Genomic DNA, 24097 nt, shown 5'->3' on the forward strand with positions numbered 1-24097 from the left:
TTTAATCAGCTAGGTAATCAAAACTGGAAATAGATTACTGTGACGATCAAAGACGCATTTCCTCGGACAGCATTTGCTTATGAAATAAAGTTGAATTATTCTGCTAGGCAATTGCTTACGTAAACTCACGATCTGAGTTATTCAATGAATTCCTTTTAGTCCACGCAAACTTAAGAAAGCTTTCCTGAAGTCTCTGTCTCGGTCTCGGCATCGGGAACCCTTGGATGGAATAACGTTCATCTGAGATTTGAATAATATTTATTGTACATATTTGAAAACCCCCTTTTTCATTCAAAAGCTCAGTTTGTATTTGAACTCCGAAGAATAAACATCATTTAGTAAGGAAGTCGTTTTAATTAAACTACATTTAAACAATTACTAAAGTAAACAATCAAGTTACGTAATTTTACGCACGTATTTTTACGTAACGAATGTAAAATTTTTATCAGATATAGCCTCAATAAACACAAATTAGGTTAATCCAGTTTTTTACACCCGGAATTGACCTATTAAAGGAATCTTCTGCCATTCCTTCCTAATCCGACAAGAACTGTTTATAATCTGTACTTTTAGACTAAATTTAATGTACACAATCACAATTTAAGACACAATCTCCACAGTCCACTTCTATTATGAGTCATATGACTCGCTTATCAAAATTACTCAGCCATAAAAACTTAAAAATAATGTCACTGGAGATTTATCAAAATAAGTGTGTACTTCTAATAATCAATCTTTGGTACTTAGTTATGTGGTGATAATAAATGTATTGGCAATCTCAAAGTCCCTCGCTTGAGTTCTTCTTTTAATTGCAATCTACAACGCTAAAACACACGTGTGCGTTGTTAATCACAAAAACAAGTAATCCTATAATCATCGTCGCTGCCGAAAAAAAAACCTGACCTATCTCAAAATGTCAATAAAAAAAATCTTTAATGATTCGCTAGTATTCACGCGTAGCGTTGCTGATTTTTCACATATGGGAAGTGGAATAAAGTTTATATGACTGTATACATTTCGTTAAGCATGTCAATGACTCATTTGACTCTTTTCTTCTGTTTCTTTTTTGTGACGATTGAAATAGAAAGAGGAAAATTTTATTATTTTTATCTTATGAAGCCATTCGTCTATTTCTTTGTGGATTCAGAATGTTTGCACAATGCAACTGCAATATTGAAGGCTGTATGGCTTATGAACTAAGATTTATTATTATCATATAACTGTTCTGTTAAGACAGAACCTTATGCGTTTCATTGCCATACATCCACAATTGTATCATAATCAATTTAAGCGTGACATTTAAAAAATCCGATGAATGTTACCAATGAGGCAATATGGATTCATTTCATAATAAATATGCAATATGTATTTATAATGTTATTAATTTAAATACTGCCGTTTGCATAATTTTGAGAAAGAAAAGAAATAGGAATATAAACAAATGATACGTAATTCCGCAGTATGTTCACAACAGAAGTACACAGTTCTATCAGGAACTTGAAAACAGACAATTATTAGAGGCTGTAAGAAATTAATTAATAATCATCTTGTTTGTCATCATCAGAACTAATAATTGTTCATAATAATGATTTTTTTTTTATTATTTGGGACACACTTCCAATATGGACTGTCGAGATTGTACATTTTACAGCAAAAATAAAGTCTGCAAGTGAAGTTGAATGTACAGACTGAATAAACACAATAGAACAAAGAGATTTAATTAAAAATGTTCCTTATTCAACATGGACAAGGATTTTTTTCACATACTTTTCGATAAGTTGCATGGTTAAGCACACGGAAAATCACGTTGATTACAAGAAAAGTCATGAAAACATTTGCATTGCCATGTGAAAAAGGAGTAATGAATTCATTCAGAATAATTTACAAAACAGTGCATTAATCCATTAAGCCTAATAAATGCTGACTTGAACTTTTACAATTATTTTATAATTCGCGGTTCAATGATCACTTTTGTGAACAATAACTTTGGACTTTTACTCTGTAAAATACCTATAAAAGTAAAACCAAGCTTACTGATAAGATACAGAAAAAATAGAAATTCAAAAGCATTCCTTGATTTACAAAAATAAGTATGTAATTTATCATATAATCAAGTTTTTGAGCACGATAAAAACTTTCCAGTGTGGGATATAAAGTGCAATCACCGCTAAAACGTCATAATCTATAATGCTTTACGCCCAATCATTAATTATCAAGTCAATTCAATTAAAATTATAGAAGTAAAGTTCTATTTCAAACGATTATGTTCCTGAGGATGGTTTCCTTTTATTCCAAAAGTCATAACCTAAAACAATGAATTTTAACTCCTACTTAGTTATGGTTTAGTAATGATGAATGAGAGACTTCCTTATTTCGTTGTCATTAGAATTGTTGAGAATATGTCAACGAACTTTTAATATTTAAAATGCATGTGTATATAGTTGTCAGCCCCTTTTTGGAATATTTAGTTTGTTTTTGAACTCCGAAAAATAAACATCAAAGATATTATAAATAATCCTTTGGGAATTCTTAATTCCAATAACATTATAGATAAACAAGTTTCAAAAATGCGATACAAAGCCTTTAGCCATTCATATCATTCAGATCCAGAGTTGCAATAGAGCATTTTGTGGCTAATAATTGTTTAACGAGTAAAAGTGAGCCAGACTTCTGCAATTAGTAGACGTACAGCTCATATTATGATCTTAACCACTCGTTTAATGACATTACTGCGTGCAACCTATAATGCAAGGCTGTGAGTCACATTTCCACTACATATGATTCGAATAAGTAATACTTATATTTCAGACACAATGCATAGACATAGTTATCAAGAATCTATTGTATTGTGCCCTAATAATACACATAATACCGAGTATGTACTGATATTATGATATCAACAAGTCATCAATAGGAAATCAAGCATTTAATTTTGCCATAGGAATCGATGCGGACATTTGGTTTGTTTGTAAACACCTCAGCTGCAGAAGCCTTTCTGTTTCGCCTACATATGACCTAATTCTTCAAATTGCTCTACTATACGACACAGCAACAAAAAGGAAAGAAGACAAAATGAATGTTTTCAAACGTTTTAATTGTTCTGAAAGATTCGATAAGAAAGATATAACTCTGTAAATATTGCAGTACCTTAACTATGTGAAAATAATAAGTCACAACTTTTATTATTTACACTGAAAGCTAATATGTGATAAAAATATTGCGAATTTGCTCAACAAAAATACAATAACAGGTGGCGTAGCTAATTTGTGTTCCTTTTGTATCATTTGTACTAGTCAGACTGAAGACATCCATAAATAAATAAGTAAACAAAGCAAAAATATTCAAAAATATCGCTCTAATTTCAATCGCAAATTGACGCAAACATTGCGAAAATCGCTGCCTGATTATAATAATTCTAATTCCATAAATAAATTGACGCAAGGTAGCATATCATAATATTGTTGTTTTGGATAAGAAGGTAAATTTGTTAGCATCTTGATCCAAATAGATTATAACTATCTTTATCACGTATCATAGCCTTTTTATGTAATTATTGCTTCAAACTCCAAGATTAAGTAATTTAAGTAACTTTCTAAATGAAGGAAGTTCTATAAAATGAGTGAGAAAATTTATTGTTGATAACAACTTGATATATTACTTGATGCCACGTTTATCAACATGTTGTTTATTTCACACAAAATTTGCCATGACATCCGAAAAAAACAAAAGTTTTTCCTCATTTAATAATCTATTTTCATAATACAAAGTTGTACACATCCATTTGTTTCCTATACTTAGGTATTTAAAGAAATTTCTCAAATCTTTTTGACTTATTCGTGTGGACAGTGATTTAAAATGCGAGGGAAAATTTTCCCATTGCGTGTGACTGATCATCCTGTTGCCGTTCTAAATTAATAAATGTGTTTTGTCTCGGGTTGTTGTTTATGGAGGGATTTCACAGGTTTCTTTGTCTTTTTATATATTTAGAATATAACGACCAAGTTTGCTGTCTCATACACTTCATGATCTTGATCTGTTTCTTAATCCAACGTTGCCTGAAGCTCCAGTCTAATCTTTATCTCGTTCATGGAGACGCAGTAATTAATCTTCTGAAAATACTACATTCGGAGTTACTACACCAGAAAAAGTTGTGAATATCAAGTGGAGCTTAAAATTACTGCGTTACTGGACCATTTCAGCTCGCCTCAAAAGGAATATAAAGTATTACAAATCTATGTATATGCATATTGTCAGATAGTCAAATTTAATATTTCCATATTACCAGACGTCACCAGTCACAGTGTAGAGTGATATTGCAATATGTATTAAGGGCAGAGATCGAAACTCAATCGATCTTCCAGTACTCGAGTATAGATTATTGATTACATAAATTTATTGAATAATATTGAGTAACTGCAATACTAAGTATGAGATAACGAGAATGAGTAAAATATCAATCCCTGGATGAGTATGAAGAATGCTGGGGTTTTACCCAGAGAGTCTTTTTGGACCTTCGATACGGACATTGATGGGAAGTTCAGATACTTTCGATCTGCTTCGACCCAGAGTTCGTAGTCGACTCGGAGTTTGTATGGAAAACTCAACTCGACTCTATATATAAATGTCGTGTCGACTACAAGCTCCGCTCCGACCTAATACTTTAAGTGCGTATCTCTCAAAAGCAGATTGAGAACACTGATTCAGATTGTATAGCATCACACAGATCATCAAAATCGAGTTCTCTTGACATAGACGAATGAACAACCCATATTGAATCTCTGATCTCTACAGACTCGATTCCCTAAATTCATAATTAATCATTACAACACGAGCGAGTAGAAGAAACCAACGAATGAAACTTAAAACGAGCCAGAAATTACTAGCATGTGGAAGCATGTCAATGATTTTCATACGAGAAGCTGAGATTGTATTTTTGATGTCGCTTGCTGTGGGACATTGTGAAAAAAAAACTGTAATTCTAAATGATAAACTTGTGAGTTTTTCCTTTTTATTGTGGAAAATTAATAATCATTACATTTATATACCCACTGAGTATTCATATGCAAGGCAATGACATACTAAAAAGTGATCTAGAAAATCATCCTCATCGATGCATCATTATTGCATCTGTATAAATGACCTCAATTCACGCTTGTTTTTTTCCTCTCAAAACTCTCTATTGGATTCAAAATATTAAGCTTCTATTTTGTTCCTTCATATTTTGCTCTCAATTTTCCTTAAGGTTGAATGATATTTCAAGGCAAGGATAGAAAATTTGACATACATAAGATTTCTATACAAAAACAAAGGAAATTGAATCCTCGAACTTGACCTTACAGCATATTGATTTTACTTAGACTCAAACAATAACACACGCGAGCTGAGAGAAAAACAGTTGATGGAGGTAATACATTTTGGGCAAGTGCCAAAACTATGTTACCAAGTAAGTTTCCATTCCTCTTAAATACAAAACAAAAAGTTATAAAAAAAGTCAACTGAATGAGTAAAAATAAATCACAAAAAATTCGATAGCTGTTATATCCGATGCAGAGGACACAAAGTATCAAAAGAAGCACATAAAGTTCTTACACTTTTTTTTATTACATGATCAAAGTTAGTTGAATAAAGGCTGTAGTATTAGGTAAATACTCATTCTTATAAATAGTGATTGAATAACTTTTGTTTACATTCCTCAATATGGATTCAGTTCCGTTTTTTAATCTAAAAAATTCTATTTATGTAATTTCCTATTTCATTATTGTTTGCATTGCGTCTCCGTCCTTATGCAATTTCAATTCGTGACATTTTAGAATCTTAGTAAGTATTGTTTAAGCATTACTGCGAACAGACACTTGCAACTTTTGTGTATTTTCATCATCTAAGTGTGACAAAGGTTATTTTTAAGAATTGGAACTTCGTGGGAAGTTTTATGACAGATTAAGAGAATACCACGATTTTCAGATATGTTTAGAACTTAATCCAACGGAAAACAACAACAATAAAGTTTATATTTAGAGATTAAGGCTTACAATCTATATTTTACAAACATTAAACTGGATCATCAATGTACATTAAGAAATATAATAATCGGAAGAATCTGGAATCGGTTGATTTTTCGAGAAATTCATTGAGAATGCCAGCTATTGTCTTCTAAGAATTTTTAAGTCTTCACCTTGTCACGCAATTGATAGACATTTACTTCCTTGACGGGTTTACATGGAAATATTGTTGCATTCAGATCTCGTGGAAAGCAAGCTTCATCTAACAATTTTGCAACAATGCTAGCTGCTCCATGAGTTCTTCAGTCTAGGTCAGTGGTAGGCAACCTTCATTGTGTCACGGCACAATTTAGTGGTAATCTACATCCGGAATCGCATATGGCATGCACCATACTAATATGACACAGGACCAGGTTGAAGTTGCTTATCATTCTCAAAGTCAATTGATGACAACCGTCAAATTATAAATTTTAAAAGCAGTGGTGGGCAACCTTTTATTTTTCGCGGCACACTTTGGTGGTAAGCTTTGACTGAAACAGCACACTACATACGATTCAAGGCATTTCCGAGGTTCCACAGCACACAAGTTGCCCACTCCTGTTCTAAAGCTTGATAACCATGCAGTTGTTCAATGAAAACATCTAGTCTTCACGACTGGTCGTAAAAATGAGTATAAAAGTCAGAGATTTCGCAAAAACAGGCTATAAAATTTATGTAAACTGATAAGATTGACCGATTGATAAAAAATATACAATCCTAGTTTTGTTTCATTTTTCTTCAAGCGTTGCTATCGTGTCAAGTTAATATTATTGTTATTTTTTGGAAGAAACCACTTCAAAGCACTTCAACTGGTTTTATTTATTAAATGACGTGCGTAACTGATTATTGTTTTCTATACATTGCAATAAAAATGAAGTTCAATACAAAAACGATTTCTGTACATTACTAGACTCTATAATGTCATCAGCTAATTAAGTTTTTGTGCTGATTACGATAATCGTATTGCTAGGTTACTATGGCAAGCACTTTAAGACTTCTTTTTATTCTTGAAATAGAGATTCGTTCATTGTAGGGAATTCCTTTGTTCACGTAATTTTAAAAATTCATTTTACGGTGTATTTATTTATAGGAACAATGTCTATCCTTAATAAGAATGATATTACTAATTGTCAAGGCAACAATCTTAAAAGTGAGAACTGCCACAACGCATTAGATGATCTATTTATAAAATGAATCCAGATTGGAGATTTATTGCCTCAGTTAATCACAGCTGATGCTCTTTGTCCCACACTTTACAGTTTTACAGTTTTATGGACTATGATGGATTTAAAGGCTTACTGAAAGGATTAAGCTCTTAATGTTTTTAATTTAATTAAGATTAAAAAGATTCACTCAAAAATAGAACTGAATAAGGGGACTGCAACTAAGTTGAGACATTGTAAGGTTTTGAAATTTAAATTATAAAAATACGTTGAAATTCTAAAGAAAATGGACTATTTTATATTAATGCTGGACGTAATACGTGAATGAACCCTAAATTAATAGTTGCTGCTGTGATGTTCTTTCGTACCCAAATTCTTCCTATCACTATACATGCGCGGTCTATTCTCTCTTAATTCAGCTTGACACTAACTGTTAATTGAAGTGGATAGATAATTGACCCCAGATAATCTTATCTCTATGCCATAAATTTTGCGATACGCGATTATTCAGAACTTGTTGAAAAAGCCACTTCCAAAATATTCACTTCGCGAATTTAACTGCAAGCAAAAAGTCGTCATGTATTGTTGATAATCGCACGATTATGTAATCGATTGATGGAACCACTTTTTGTTGGCATTGCCAAATATTTGCTATAAAATTAAATATTTTTATCTTAGGCATTTAATTAATTGAGATATTATGGATATTAAAATATTCTTGCCATTAATTCATCAGTAAAGTTGATTTTCAGGTTCATTTTGAATACCAACGGAAAGAAAAATGTTGGAGTCACCTCATCATTCTAAAAATAAATGAAAAATCTCACCGTACAACTTCATATTTGACATCTTTATGTAATGAATAGAATAGAATTTTCCATTGGTGAAGCCGATGGAATGAAGAGATTTATTGTTGCTTCTTACAATGTTGCTGATGTACCTGAGAGTAGCTTCAAATTTATGTCAGTGAATATGTATGCAGGAATACCATTTATTGGTTGTTAATGGAGACAGTATGTCATTTAGTATTGGTAGTTGGCAAAGAGTAACTAGCTATAGAGCCAGCTTCAGATGCCAACCAAAGGAGGCCATCCCCAGCGACAGAAATGAAGAAGGCTTTGCCACGGAACTTTTAAAGCTCTGCTAAATTTCTTTTACTGACCAAATGGAAGCTGTCTCCTTTTGATGTCCATATGACTGCCAAAAACAGGCAGCTTCCAGTTGGTGTTAATTATTTAGGTTTAGCGGAGCCTGTGCGCAACGATACAAAAGTACTATGAATTAGAAACTGACAGAAGTTATCTAAAGACAGATCCAGCTTTCGACGAACTCTAAATGAGGGAATGGATCCTCTTTCGCCTTCGCCAAAGAAGCCAGTAAGTTAACGGAGCCTTCTCCATTTATGTCGCTCGGTTTTGTTGTTGTCCGGCTTATTAAAAACAAAATTATTGGTCTAATCAACAACAACAAACGTTTGTTTATTTATTATTTCCAACTGATGACGTTGAAGGTATGTGCGAAGAAATTAAGAATGTGATAAAGAGAGAGTCACGAAAATTATTGAAGCTAATCCAATCAAGCATTACAAATATACTAGGTAAATAATATCAAAATTTGAAATGCTAAATTGAGATTTAAAGCACAAAAATATTCCCAATTAAAGCCTTAAATATTTCATCTTTAAAGGTTCAACGTTCAGCATTTTACAGAATTCAATGCCAAGGTCAAGATTAATATTTGTATATTTTTCTTATAGCGACTACATTGTTATTATAGAATTGGCTTACATAACACGACTCTTTTATTGAATGATTCATCCGAGCGGCACAATTGAAGAAGGCACTGCCACATATGGACGTCAAACGTAGGCAGCTTCCATTTGGTATTAATAAAAGAGGTTATCGGAGTCTTAAAGCGCCGCGGCAGAGCATTAAAACCTCCGTAGCGACGCTTTAAATTCTCCGTAGCGGCGCCTTAAATGCTCCGTGGCGAAGCCTGCTTCATTTGTGTCGCTCGGGCAAATCAATGCGTACATCTATTTTAGACAATTTGTTTAAATTGACTTTTTACGATGCTTACTTCATTAAAGTTTTATGTTTCACTTAATTAGATTTTTATTACTTTTCATTATTATGCGATGTAAGTGCTGTTTGTTATCAAATATCTTACATTTGCGATTTTTCACATATTTTAATACTCTTGAAATTCAATTATAGTGAATGTGACAACATGTACATGAACTTTAAAGTATTTGCATAATCATTAGATAGAAAAATGGCAAATTATGAAACTGTTGATGTTGCTGGAAATTTTTTAGTAAAGTTTGCAATAAATTTGCATAGATGGTTAACATTCGATACTATGCTGTAAGAGCAGAGTGGGATTCGGAATATCAAATGATATGTAATGGAGTCTGCCACGAGCGCGAAGAAGGTCTTGGAAGCAGACTGCTAATCTGTGGCGACATAAGTTTGATTATTATCAGATCTTTCAATGCTTACTTCTCGATTGGTATATGATCAAGTGTTGTTCACAAGACATCAAGGTGGCTATTACGATAAGATCCAAACGGAGTCACTGTGACAGTGGAAGCCACTATTCTGTTCCTTAAATGAAGTTTAACTTTAAGTCTTGAAAAGAAGATTTACTTGTCACGTTATGCAAAAACCCAAACCAAATGTCAACGACGCTAATGCACAACCGGAAAAAAAAATCCGGAATAAAGTCGTTTGGTACCTTTCTATTGCAAAACATATGCAGTGATCATGAGTTTGAGATTCGGAATGGAAAGTTTTTTGTTTGAACATTTTCGATGCACATGTTCTGAAAATGAAGCTCACAGCCTTCCTTTGTAGTCTACATTCTGAAATGGTATCAAAATAAAGGAATAATTATTTCTGGAAATACCATGAACCGTATGCCGTGTGTATTTTTGGTCGAGACTTACTACCAAGATGTGCCGCGAAAAATAAATGGTTGCCCACCACTGTTTTAAGCTGTAAGTTTCAGACGCAGATCCGAGATGACAAAAATACTTTAGAACTAGACATCAACTAGTTAAAACTTATTTTTGTCCACTCGGATGAGCGATATGTTCATCACAGAGCTCATCACATTTATGCTCGTGATAAGACAGACTGTCGAGTCGACTTGATTCGAGTTTTCCATAAAAAATCATAGTCGACTTAGAGATCTACTTGAACATGCACCAAATGAACAAGACACTGACCTTACGTCACATTTTTGGATTTTTCCATCATATCTCATTGTTATTCCGGAATACACAAGAAATTAATTTTCATTACGCAACGGAACTAGCTAAAATATCTTCATTAAAAAAGAGTATCCAATCCAACAAGCAGAACATTTATTTAGGTAAGAGAAAAAAAGAAAATTGGGTCAAAAAGTTATTAAGACAATGTAAGTGGAAGCCAATGACCGCTTTATGAGCACGTCGAGAGAGGATGAAAGAAAAAAAAGCATTAATTCAGCCTTTGGTAGCATGATAAAAGGCTATAAAAGTCACAAGATATTTAAAACAAAATATTGAACCGGATTCAGGGATAAATAATAGTCGTTGATCAATGTTGTACATATAAATCCTGCTTATGCTCTGGCACATGTATGAAATATACGCACTTCTAAAAGAGATGAAAAGCAACAACATCCGAGAATCGCGGGTCTATAAATAAATACACGTATTTTCTTATACTTTTTATATATTTTCTTTTATTTCTCATTTCTTATTCTTATTTAGCGAAACGAATAATGTTTTTTATATGATTTTTTTTAAGTTTAAGTGTGCGGTAAAATGGAAGAAGAAGTTGAAGTGTAATAACTCAATAAAGTCTCAATAATTTTCCTGTTGAGATTATTTTAATCATTTTATAATGATCAGCACCTATCGAAAGGTTGATAACAATAAAAAAATATTTCACAAGACTTTAGACTGACTTTTTAGCGCATTTTTGAAAAATTGATGCTTAACAATACTTTTTGTTCAAGTGGATCGCTGGCTGGGTATACCCATGTAACCAAAATGATCCATACGTATTAACATTTTGGTTACATGAGTAAGGGAGGAGATCTCGACAACCCGACATCGATGGAAGCTCTAGTTTGAAGCATTAGCTCCAAGCCATCGTGTTATTCAGGTATCGATAAGCCTGGAAGCGCAAAACCATCTCTATATACGTTAATTAATGATTTTTAATTTCATAAACAAACAACAATTTTCTAAAGCGTTGCTTTGATTAAATTCAAATTTTTAGCAGCCGTTATAATATTTGAATTCTAAAAAACCGTTAAATGATAAAATCGTTTATAAATTCATTGGCAAATTTATTAACCAATCACTGATCGCTGAGAACAAAAATGCGCTGTAGTCGCTTGATAATGTCAAGTACTGTGATATATTTTTGTTTGTTTTCCATTCCGCGTCTTCATTGTCAATAAAAAAGTCAGATTTTCATCATCATGTACTGTCTGTAGAGTTCATGTTTTTGTTTTCTTTTTCCTTTTATGGACTTTAAATTCGGAGGCTCGTTTGTGCCACGTATGTGTCCATCTCATCTTCAAACAACAAAATTAAAAAAAATTAATACAATTTATCTCATTCTCACTACTTGACAACAGCACGAACACAAATTCCTTTTCATAGAGAAGCATTACGACATTGAAGTAAATATAGACACAACTGCTCCACCGTTCCTATAGTCAACTCTAAAATATTTCTTAATTTTTTTTTTGATGTTCTATATTATTTTATTAACTATTTTTTTCATTGATATTTTTTCAATTGTGTACTATTGACTTTATATACATTCAGTAATCACTTAAGATAAAGTCAATACACCTTGAATGGAAAAGTTCCTGATACCATTCTGTGAGATAATTTTAAAGTGTTTACAATTTTGCAACATTCTTGGATACAGTAGCTTAAGTCTTGCGTCAATACTGTGATTGTTCTTGTCATTAATTCAGATCTATGTGCTTATTGCGACAAAAATGTATTAAGTATCCATAATAGACTTCCGATATTTCGATCCGAATAGCTTGTCTTGAGTATGTTTCGTGATCAATATATCGGAAATCTACTTGTAATCCACAGAATGATGAGAAATTTTTCCAAAGGTTACTCATTTAGATACAATTATTATTTTATTAGGGATCATTCAAAAATGACGTCTATAATTAACATGGGATTTTAGGGACGCGATATGCACTTTGTCATAATGAGACATAGCTCATAGAGACAAAGGACATAGAGTTTCAGACAGTCAGTTCCCTAAATGTTAGGACATCATTTATGGACGATCCCATTACGTCTTTTCTCTTTTGTATTTTCACAAAATAAATTTTCACTTCTAATTGTTAGTATTATTAAACTTTCTATTTTATCTCGTAAATGCACTCCAAAATTATGTTTTTTCTTTCTTTTCTGTTCATTTGATACAAATACAGTTTAATTATGTATAAATATAGATGATCACACAACAGTCCCTTCTGTATGTATTATCGATAATAAAATTGCAAATGTTTATTATTGTTCCAATTTCCATTCTATCCATTTTTTCTCATTTAATAGTCAAATTTGTTAATTTATTAGTAATTTCTAAAAAAATATCCTAAATATCGTTAGATTAGACATTGCATACAAATGCAAAAAACAGTATACATTGAAAATATTAGGCATGAACACATCTCATTTAACAGTTTTTAAAGTTAATGCAACGAAAAAAAACACAAAATTTTACTACTGTCCTCGACGAAAAATATTCATTCCTGAGTTAAACTGAGTAAACATTTTTTTTAAGGTTTTCAACAAGTGCTCTTCATTAACTGGCATGACAATGAGTCGCTTGAAATATTTTTTACAACAATATTTTGATGTAAAATAACAGAAACTGTGTTTATATTGGAAATAAACGAAATAGAACTAGACGGGTGACTATTTTTAGCACATTTTTTTTTTGTGAATAACATGCTGTCATATTCTCACATTAGTCGACTGACTGAAAAAAATTATTAGCTAAATTAATATAATTTAGAATCCAGCACAGTCAACATTCCGGTTAGTCTGAAGCGAAGACAAATGCACTCGTATCCATTCACCCATCATGTTTAAGACTTAAACTTGTTTGCAGCCTAGTTATGAAACTTTGGTTTTATAATAGGAAACAAGATTTAGCAACAACAAAAAAAAACTTATTAAGCCTTGAAAAGCAGCATACACAAAAATGAGTGTCTAACGATTTGTTAAATTTCTCAATTTTAAAAAATAAAAGCATGTAGGCGGAGAAATAGAACTGCACTAAATTTATAGTTTCGTTCAAGTAAGTAGATGCAATCAAATATTTTTCTTCTATTTTCGTATGTCCATCAAGGCGTTTAAATTATTATCCATGGTTTCATCATTAGTCGTTTAACAAATTAGAACAAAAAAATATCGTTTTACGTATATATTCATCCTTAATCACAATTAACATTATATTATTATTTCAACTTTTTCATTTTTTTTTTTCTTTTTTCTGTGCCTTTTTCACCTTGCATTAAAATTTTCAACATCTGATATAGTAATTTTGTGCTGATTTAGTCTACTAGACAAGTGGTGAGGATTGCATTGCAAACACTGTATGGGTCCATGTTTGATGATGGACGTCTGTCTTCCAAATAACCTTTTTGGGCCTTTGCAACTCCACGTGGAATTCTTACACTACAGCTACGATCAGCAACACCCCATGTGAATTTATCAATTGATGATGTTTCCAAACGACCAAGAAGACGTCTCTCATTATCTTTGCCTCCACGTGGATCGTATGCCTTAATGTGTTTTGGATGTTGCTTTGAAAGCTTCTCAATTGCTTGCTCAATTGCCTTAATTCCGCCTTCTTCACGCATTGGTTTTGTTGAGAAGTTTGTGTGTCCACCTGTTGCATGTCGAGAGAGAGAAGAGAAAAACAAAAAAATCAAAATAAATATAGATCCACTCCATTAATCATGTGTTACATACCGGCTCCGTTCCAATTTCCTTCCATTGGCTGTGGGATGAAAATTGATGAAATGATTTACATTAATTTTATCGCACGTACAAAAAAATTTATTTTAATCATCAAGTACCTTTGGATCGAATGTCACAACAACGCCAAACTCTTCAGCGATGCGCCATAAAATGTAACGTGATACCCAGAGGTCATCAGCAGCCTTCATTCCTAGTGATGGTCCAACTTGATATTCCCATTGTGCTGGCATAACCTCGGCATTTGTTCCAGCGAATTCGACACCGGCATATAAACATGCCAAGGTATGAGCTTCAACAATGTCACGTCCGACAGCTTTTTCTGCGCCAGTTGCGCAATAGTATGGTCCTTGTGGTCCTGGGAAACCATTTGCTGGCCATCCGAATGGTCGTCCATCAACATCCAAGAATGTGTATTCCTATTTTTATAGTTAATTAAAGGAAATTCCCATAAGTTCATTTCAAAGTCACATAAAGTCATCGTTTATTTTGAGTTATTGTTTTTTACCTGTTCAAGGCCGAACCATGGCTCGTGTTCCTTTGTTTTGTCATAAGCAGCTTGCATTGATGCGCGATGATTTGTCTCACATGGACTTCCATCTGGTTTGTATGTGTCACAAAGGACAATTACATCATGTTCACCAATTTTGAATGGATCTTTGTATAATGCACGTGGAACGATTGCAATGTCTGAGTTACCGCCTTGTGCTTGATATGTGGAGCTTCCATCGTATTGCCAATCTGGGCAGTCTTCTGGACGTTCTGGAATTTTTTTGAGTACACGATCCTTCAAACGAACATTTTCACCAGTTCCGTCAATCCAGACGTATGTTGCCTGTTTATCAAATATGATGTAAATATTAGACACGATATTTTCGATAATTTTTTATATGTTTGTTTTTTTTAAAAAACAAGTAGTTGTGACACAAAAAAATTATTACACATATGTCCACGTAGTCACTAGAACTTACCTGAATCATTTTTGGATCATACTTTAGACGTGTATAGCGATTCAAAATACTCTTATTGAGAAATGCATTTGGTGATTCTTTCAAAAAATTGGAACGTGATGCAGTCGTGCTGATGAGTCTGCGCGCGATTCCACCAGACAGTTCCTTAGTAATCAATACACCAAAACATCTTAATGCCATGATTATTTATTTTAATTATTTTTTTTTTGTTTTATCCTCAAAAATGCAATGCACGAGATGATTTATATGATTATTATAATCCTTTAAATGCTTTTTTATAAAAGTTGGCCTCGCTGGAAGTGCTGCTTTTTTTTACACTATATTATTATCTATCGTAAAATGCTTGTTATCACAATTTTTTGTTGTTTATTATATCATTTGAATGCGCAGCGTGATATCGATTTTCTAACTTTTTTTTCTCTTTCCTTTCTGTTCACTTGGTTATGCTTTATTTTATTTGTCTCGAAACCTTGCACTTGAAAAAGTAGAGAAGAAAAAAAAATATTTTTATTTTTCTGTTCACTCTTGAAGCTTCTGTTCGTTACTAAACAGTAATGGATAGTAATGGATAAAGGCTTAAGGTATATAAAAGAAAAAATTGATATTTTACACTATATTCAACAGGCTAATCTTATCTACAGCACAAAATAACTTTTTTTGAAATCAAATCAAAAATAAAAATTTTGAAAATTGACTTCTTTCCTTCACCGAATGAAGAGTGCGAATGGAGAATGGGGCAGAAAAAATACATTTTTATGTGTGAATTTTCCTATCCCATTCTTTGATTCTCACAAAAATTTCTCCTCTTCCTTCTCTCCGCTACGCTCAGAAATTTTTTTAATCTATGTTAACGTTTGGCTGTAAATGCAAAAGACATATACACAAAGGAGATTTATTTCTTTTTCATTCACCATTAATGAATACTTTTGTGTAGTTGTGTGCTGTGTTCATATATACGATGACCATACAACATCATGTTTGTCTCACATGTTAAAGCTCTTTTTTTTGTTCTTCTCATTTTCTCACCTCACTTTTTTTTTGTGTTGTTTGTTTGTACTTTATTATGAAATTTTTTTAAGAATGAGCAGGTTCGTAATGTGTTATTGAAAAGAAAGAAAGTTCATGAATGTGATTAAATGTCTGTTTTTGAAAATAGAATTTCTAGAAGAGGCACAGCACTCTTTTTTTATTCAGCATTGCTGATTATGTTTTGATTCTGTTGAATCGTAGTACTGCTAAATGTCTAGCTAAAGTTCATCGACTCTACATTGTTAACTTACTAAGGGCTCATAAACGTATTGCGCTCACGATTTAGTAATGGTTGGCGTTTGCCCGAACAACGCAACGTGTTTTCTATGTTACCACATAAAGTGTCTCTGACGGAACCGTGACAACAAATTTTGACCGATTTGTATGACAAAAATGCAGTTCGTTACATTGTGCCGCTCAGATTGGCTACCATTTAAACTCAGACGACAAAAAGCATCATTTGAGAGAAATAAGGAGCTTAAAGTTCTTAAGAACTGCGTATGGATTCCATCGCCTACTTTATGTTATTCGAGAAAAAATTTGCTGTCTGGAAGATTTGAAATTTTTGTCGAATTTTCGACTGCAGCACGTTTTTTTCATTGTTACATTATGGCTAGACAGTAATTTGCGCTGCATTACTAGTGGAACAGTCTACGATTTTCGAAAATTCAATTTGGTGTGAATATGATTGATTTCTGTGCAATTCATTATGATGAGACCAAAACTCGAATATCACAAATTGGTTAATCGATCAAAACCTGACCCCAGGTAGGCACTGACAGTCAGAAATCGAAGTGAACTCGAGTTTTATATTGAATCAATCGACTTTTACCATAAGAATCTGACTCGATTTCGAGTTCTGACTGTCAGAGTTGTACAGAATTTGACTCTTACTCGGTGTCGGTCTGATGCCGGGTTTTTGAATCGATCAATCGACTTAATCGAGCTAGTCTTGGTCTCGAAATTTGTCGAGATTGAGATTTCAAAGAAATTCCTTATAGTATCAGTTCTCATCTAGAAACCGAGACTTTGGAAGCCCTGTACGTTTGACTAATCGCAACCTATTCTACTCGTGCATGATCTCTCCCTGATAGCTATGAAAAATTAGATCACATGAAAAATTTGTTTTGACATTCAAAAAGATTGTTTTGTTCAATAATTATTGGATTTATATAAATAAGTTTGGTGGTACCTTACGCAATAGGTGAACGACCCTTACCTAATTTATTGTTTATTTTTAAGTTAGTATATAGAAGAAAAGTGTGAATTTATTTAATTAAACTACATACTCGTCAAATGTAAATAAAGTCAACTACTATACGATCAAAACAATGCCTACATTGCCTACTTTGATAGAAACATTTATTAGGTTACTAGGTCTTTATAAAGAAAAACGTTTTGTTTACAATCCATATCTGTAAATAGGCATGAACGACTTGCAAAAAAGTCCCAGACACATCTCAAAATGATAATGAATTACATTATCATCGTAATGCGTTGAGGAGTTGACTAGTTATGCTAATATTGACACATATTTTAATCATACAAGATTTATTCTTTATGATATAATTTAGTTATAGTAAGTATGCATACAAACTTTCTCTTTAATTAATTACATTAAAATAAGCAATAAAACTTGTTTGCAAATCTCAAAAAAGAATCACACAAATAGAAGGCATTGTATTAATGCAAACAGATGATTTTTATTACATTTCGCGGAATGGATTTTTTGAGTAAAATTTTTGACGGCGCTCTCTCCCAAGTTCTCTCAACACCCACACAAATGTACAGTTTTGGAACATCAAAGTATGCGTTTTAATACACTCATATGATGAAAAGTATTTTCGTGGTTCCACATGACGAAAAAAAAAATAAAAGCAAAATAATGAAGAAAATAAAAACCGACACATGATGATATACTGCTAAGTATATGAAATCACATTGTATTTATTTTTAGGAAGTACTGAGTTATCAATACTTAAACAGATGACTCTTTTTTAGCAATCGTGGAAAGACACATTTAACTTCGTTGATCATCTGTAAATGAGCGTAAAAAAATAGAATTTGAAATCACGCGTTAAACAGTACGTGCAATAAAACTTTTATTGCTATTGGTTAAAGTCTACAGCTCATAATAAACATAAGTGCTCATTAATTGTTCTTCATTTATTTTCATCTTTAATTGCTTTAAATTCTCTTTGCATGCAAGAATTAATAACAAATGGATTTGTTTTGGTTGCGCTTCTTTTGTAAACAGCATTGATACTAATTTAAGATTTGTATAAGTAATCATGAATTATTCAGATTAGTTCATTAAAACTCTTATTTGACGTAGATTGCAGTTGATTAATTAAGACATGTAAACAAATCGTCTCCTTTTCTCTTTGAATTGAAATTTATTCGACATTTTGACACATATGCAAGCTGTTGTTTGATCTTCAGCAGTTTAATTTTAAATTACGAGTCTCAAGTGAACTTGAACTTGCTTGAATTTAATGTCTTTTAAAATTCGGTTGCATCTCCTGTCATATGCTTTTACTATTGAGCTTAACTGGGGTTATTATTACTTATTGCCTACTATAAACATGTTCCTATATGGAATTAAGGCTACAATAAAATACTACATCTGACTTTATAATCTACCCGAGCAACACGTATCGGCATATATCATTCATTATAAAACAGCCTGTGCCATCCTGAACAGCACACCGTGTTCGCTAGGGTACCGCTGTGTTGCAATATGCAAAGTTGTCCTGACGACAAAAAATTGTGCTGCTCGGGCATCAGACCATCTGCAAGTCATTTTCATGTTTTGTTGACAACCGATAATGTATCGGTGTCTCAGCGATCATGATTTATCTATCAGACTTGCTTGTGCTAAATTTCCGTTCGCACATTTAGCTAATACTCTTTCAACACTGTTCTATGCCAAGGAGATTATAATGAAGATCATGATTGAAATATTTGTTCCGATGATCCTAAACGGAATAATAACAAGTATGACCTAAAAGATCCGAATGCGATAATCTTGCAAGTGAAGACGTTTTGCTATCTAAAGTCTTATAGTCCTTAAATTATTGCACTATGGATTAAAATTAATCTTTTATAATTTAATCAGAAGTACACGCCTGCATACATCCATATAGGTTTTACGATAATCGAATGTGATAATCGTGAATGTTTTGCTATCTAAAGTCTTATAGTCCTTAAATTATTCTACTATGGATTAAAAGTAATCTTTTTATAATTTATCATTTTTGATATAGAAATAATCATCAAGAGTATACTGACCTTTAAAGCATTTATGTTGTCATTCTGAATGATTTCACAATTCATATTATACTTTTCTGTTTATTGATATGTCAGAAACAATTCACCCATACCCTTAAGCTGATAATGACTCAAATAAATTGTAAATAGGTACTTAAAATGTTTTAATGAATTTTTAATTAATTCGTTAGGACAATAAAAAGAATAATTTTAATGTTATTCAATTAAGCGTGTTAAGTAATGAGTTATAAAATTTAAAAATAAATATTTCACATGCACAGCACAGAAATTATCTTAGAGATTTATGTGATAACCTTTTTTGTTTTAAAGATTCATTTACATTTGAATGACTGTCAAAAATTTAAGCCTGCTCTTGTGATAACAGCGAAATTGAGATAATGAAGCTAATTGGGTTACCAAAAATTAAATCAAAATATTTTGGAACTCCAGACTGTACAAAACTGATGAGGCTTAAAAATGAGAAGAACGAAACTAGAACCGGATTGAATATTAAATCAGCTCATGTGAGAAGTGGTTCTATTTGTTTAAATTATGTGCTTAAATTTGCATCAAATTAGCTATATCATCCTTATTTCTGCTAGCTAAACCTGTAATTTCCATGTATGTTGCCAAGAATAACAAAAATGACCTTGAATTTAAGTTTCGTTTGAGACAAAAATTCTTCTTTTGCTCATTTTTTTAAAGACGCGACAGCAAAGCCATGATATTTTCTCTTGATTTAAGATATAATCAAACAATTTTGAAGTAAATTGCTTGGTTCTATTGACATTTCTGTTCAAATGAAAAATAATGAGAAAACTTTTTCCTCCTTTTTTCTTCTCTGAAGTATCATTGAAATGTTAATACTGTCGTCTAATATTTCTACGGATTTTCTTATCAGAACTTGGTTGTCATGTAAAAATTTGTGTTCATATTGACGATTCTGACGTTATTAATTAAGGTATCAATCTTTCATTTTCTAAGTTCAAAGAATTTTTGTTAATTTTTACTGAAATTTACCTTATTTATGATTATTGCGTACAAGATTCGTAAAATTGTGATGCAAGACCTCCTTTAGATGACGTATGAAGCTGCGTCTATCGGTAACTACTTAATTTTATGGTTTTTCACGGTTAAAAACAGGAACAGCACACTGAAGACGAAACACAACTGATTTTCACCACAGAAAATTGAAGTTCAAAAAGCAGATTTTTTTCACCTCAAAATTTTTCAAATTTGAAATGTACGTTAATTTGTAATGAAATTTCTTAGAAGATATTCTTCGCTTTAACTCACAGTATCCAATTAAAATTTATAAAGAACCAACAACATTGTAGACGCTACTGACAATTTTATGCAAAATGTACCTGTTTTCAGATACGAATCCTGTCGAAACTTGATTTTATTTCAAGTCCTACTAAGTAAAAAAAACTTGAAAAATTTACATTTTCTTAACATATTAAAAATTAAATTACTTCCACGTATATGCTATCAAGAATGGCTTTAAGAATTCGTCGAATGTTCGTGAATTGGAGCAAAGGATTTATTAGAATAATCAATACTGTATAAAATCTAGGCTGAAGATAAAATTGTTATAAACAGCATGACACTCACAAGTCGATGGATGTTTTGAGCTGCTCATAAAATGATTTATAGACTCAGAAAATATACAAAACCCAAATAACCAATATCTAATTGAGTTTTTTTTGCCATTCATGCAAATTTATGAGTACCAAAAAAACCAAAACACAGAATATCAAGAAGAATTGTGTGCCCTACATAAGAATATAGCCATATTCTATAGAAAATGTCAAAAGGATGTGCTTATCCATTAGTCTTGATTATCATAAAATCCTTTTGAATTTGGGTGATGTGAACACACGAAAACAAATGGTTTTCATCGTTAGTGTTACTGCATAATTAAAGTAAGTTCAACAAACCGAAAAGTGTGTCAATTTGGCACGCGATGTTAAAGGAACTGAATCGTACAATTTGATGATGGTTAGAGTAAATACAAGATTATTGAAAATTGCGAGAAATCATACGAATCATGCTATTGTTTTAATTTATTGTAAGTGCTTTGAAATTGTTACCGATAAGCATCAGTTCCAATATTTTTGTTTGATAAATTAAGCACATAGAATACCTTTCGAGTAGGAACAAATACTTATGCCCGAGCAACACAAATGAAGAAGGCTTTATCTCTGTGTTCCTCTATTTGGCAGTCTTACGGAATCTGCACGAAACAAACCTAAAAGCTCCCCGGTGAAGCCTTCTTCGATTTGTATCCTTTAGCTCGATTTCCCAAAAGCCTCCTCTCTCACCCTCTGGTTATAGCCTTGATTAAGAATCTAAGAAGCTTCCAAGAGCTTTCATCTTCTTTTTACCAACTGAGTAGCCCAGAGAAGCCTTCCAAGTGTTGACAGAATATCTATTTTTAATTTTATGGGAATTTATGTAACTAAAGGTCAGTTATGTTTAATTAAGAATTCGTTATCTTTTCTGAAGGACATCATAATTTTTATTGGAATTGACTTCCTTATAATGTAATTTCATTCTTAAATATGTAGGAGAGCTTTATACAGAATTCATTTGCATTTCTTTTCATGTAAAGTTCATGTTTTAGGGTTTCATCAAATATATCAGTGGTGTGCAACATTTTATGTGTCGCGACACACCTCAGTCATAGAAATTTGTCGCGATACATCATATCAAACACAATTTTTAACACAGCATACCAATAAAGTACATCTGTTTTACCCGACGAAAAATGCTACATGACGCAGTGTGCCAGGGTTATATTAAGCATAAAGGTCTTATGAAGGACCAGGCAGCACTTAATTGACAATTTTATTTGGGTTTTCGAACAACTCTTACGGCACACACCGTCACACCAGTGTCGCACCACACAGGTTGCCCACCTCTGCCACATATACTTATTACGCATTACGTATTACGTCTCATATTCATTTTACAAGGAAATGTTTAACCTTCATTTTTAAAAAATCCTATAATGGTTCAATTTAAAATTATAGTCGGTTGTTTATAAAGCCTTCATGTCATGAACTTTTATTTAGCTATCAATGTCTGTTTACAAATAAAAACACTATGACATGATGCTAATAAACGTGACAGTTACTCTGTTAATTTAATCCTTTAGTCAGAATTGAGTATTGTTTAATGAATTGAATCAATGAAGCATGAACAAGGGTCGACAGCCGATTCCTATATCCACGAAAAATGCGTTTTATATCCAATATTTTTATTTAGCATTCAGACAGCATTTTTTCTACGATTTAATTTCATATGAAGTACTACAAATTCCTATTGATCAGTTCTTTTATTAACCAAAATTATAAATGGCATTGGAATTGAAAACAAAAATGTAGAATTTATGTCTTGAAAAAAGGCAAAAACAGCGTAATATTTTTGGGGTCAAAAACTTTGAAGAATTTGAATCGCTTAAAATTAAAGCTAAAATTGGAAGTACATCAACAAAGATTCTACAGCTATCAAAGGTGATTGTGAATTGGGATTTGACAAAAAGTAGGCCAGACTTTAACAAAAGTTATGAGATCAGTTGAAAAGAGACATCGGCAGGTTATTATATTCCCAAAATGCGTTGACATAAGGCTTGACATTTATAGCACACAAAAAAAATTCAATTTCGTGAAGACTGTATGTGTCTTATGCATTATAAACCATGACCTCAATCTACTGTCATCAAGAATATTGTAAACTGACCTTATTTTTATGGCTGTATGAATTGGAATTTTCATATTTAAGTCGCAATTGACTTTAAATCCTATTGTTGACATTCTCAATTGAGATAATATTATAGAATCTCTATTGCAATAGCTGGATTTGAATTCTAAGTTAGATCCAGTTGAATAGAGGCGCTGTGTCCTTGATGATGAAATTGCTTCTTAGTTTATAATAATATTACTACCTAGAATCGCAATATAATGTCTATAAAAAAGGAAGAAACTAAAAGCAAATGTCAATCACTTGGATATAATTCATACAATTGATTAACGCCTTTAGATTATGCAACGGAAATAACTCTTAATGTTTTTAAATCTAATGTTTTGTGTTATTTTTAAAATTCAATGTTTTTTATTTAAAACATGCAGAATTTCCATACGAAAGCTTTCTAAAACAAACAGGATATTATAAATATTCCGCGCTAGGAATTCTAACGATTTGATTCACGTAGTAAAAATATTAAATAATAGAAGAAAAGTTGTGAAAAGACGTAAAAAGTTTTATTAAGTGTAATTATTAATATCTAAATATAATACAGGATAATCGGTATCAGAGTGCTGAAATAAGACACAATTGACGTCTTTATGGTATATAGATATTCCGCGATCTGGATTACCTGCTGAATGATATTTGTTCCATACCTATTTTTTAATGCTACTAAATACGTCATCCGAAAATCAATCAAATCCAATAATTGCCTTCCTGAAGCTTCTAGATATATTGATGAGAGGGAAAATACAAAAGCAGCACGACACAATATAAAGTTTTGTTATTTCCCTTCCTTTTATTTCGCCATCTGATGCACAATGTACAATTGAAGGCACAGAATACAATTGAAAACAA

The 24097-nt window shown here is 32.1% G+C and overlaps 1 protein-coding gene and 1 long non-coding RNA gene across 2 annotated transcripts; one reads left to right on the forward strand and one right to left on the reverse strand.

Annotated features, from left to right (window-relative positions):
- Positions 1-430: 430 nt before the first annotated feature.
- Positions 431-4990, forward strand: LOC139097403 (uncharacterized). The gene is made up of 2 exons (XR_011545062.1): positions 431-3478; positions 3988-4990. It is a non-coding gene; the product is annotated as an uncharacterized lncRNA (long non-coding RNA).
- An 8657-nt stretch (positions 4991-13647) lies between these two features.
- On the reverse strand, positions 13648-15954 carry Gs1 (Glutamine synthetase 1). Its single transcript, XM_070649230.1, has 6 exons — positions 15801-15954; positions 15191-15665; positions 14728-15054; positions 14321-14638; positions 14214-14241; positions 13648-14130 (listed from the first exon to the last, which is right to left on the reverse strand). The coding sequence occupies exons 2-6, from the start codon at positions 15368-15370 to the stop codon at positions 13793-13795; spliced, it is 1191 nt and encodes a 396-aa protein (XP_070505331.1). The 5' UTR covers positions 15371-15665; positions 15801-15954; the 3' UTR covers positions 13648-13792.
- Between the last annotated feature and the right edge of the window lie 8143 nt (positions 15955-24097).

Source organism: Chironomus tepperi, unplaced genomic scaffold, assembly GCF_022539635.2.
Source record: "Chironomus tepperi strain 1889 unplaced genomic scaffold, CSIRO-AGI_Ctep_v1 contig_421, whole genome shotgun sequence".
In the NCBI taxonomy this organism is placed as follows: Eukaryota; Metazoa; Arthropoda; class Insecta; order Diptera; family Chironomidae; genus Chironomus; species Chironomus tepperi.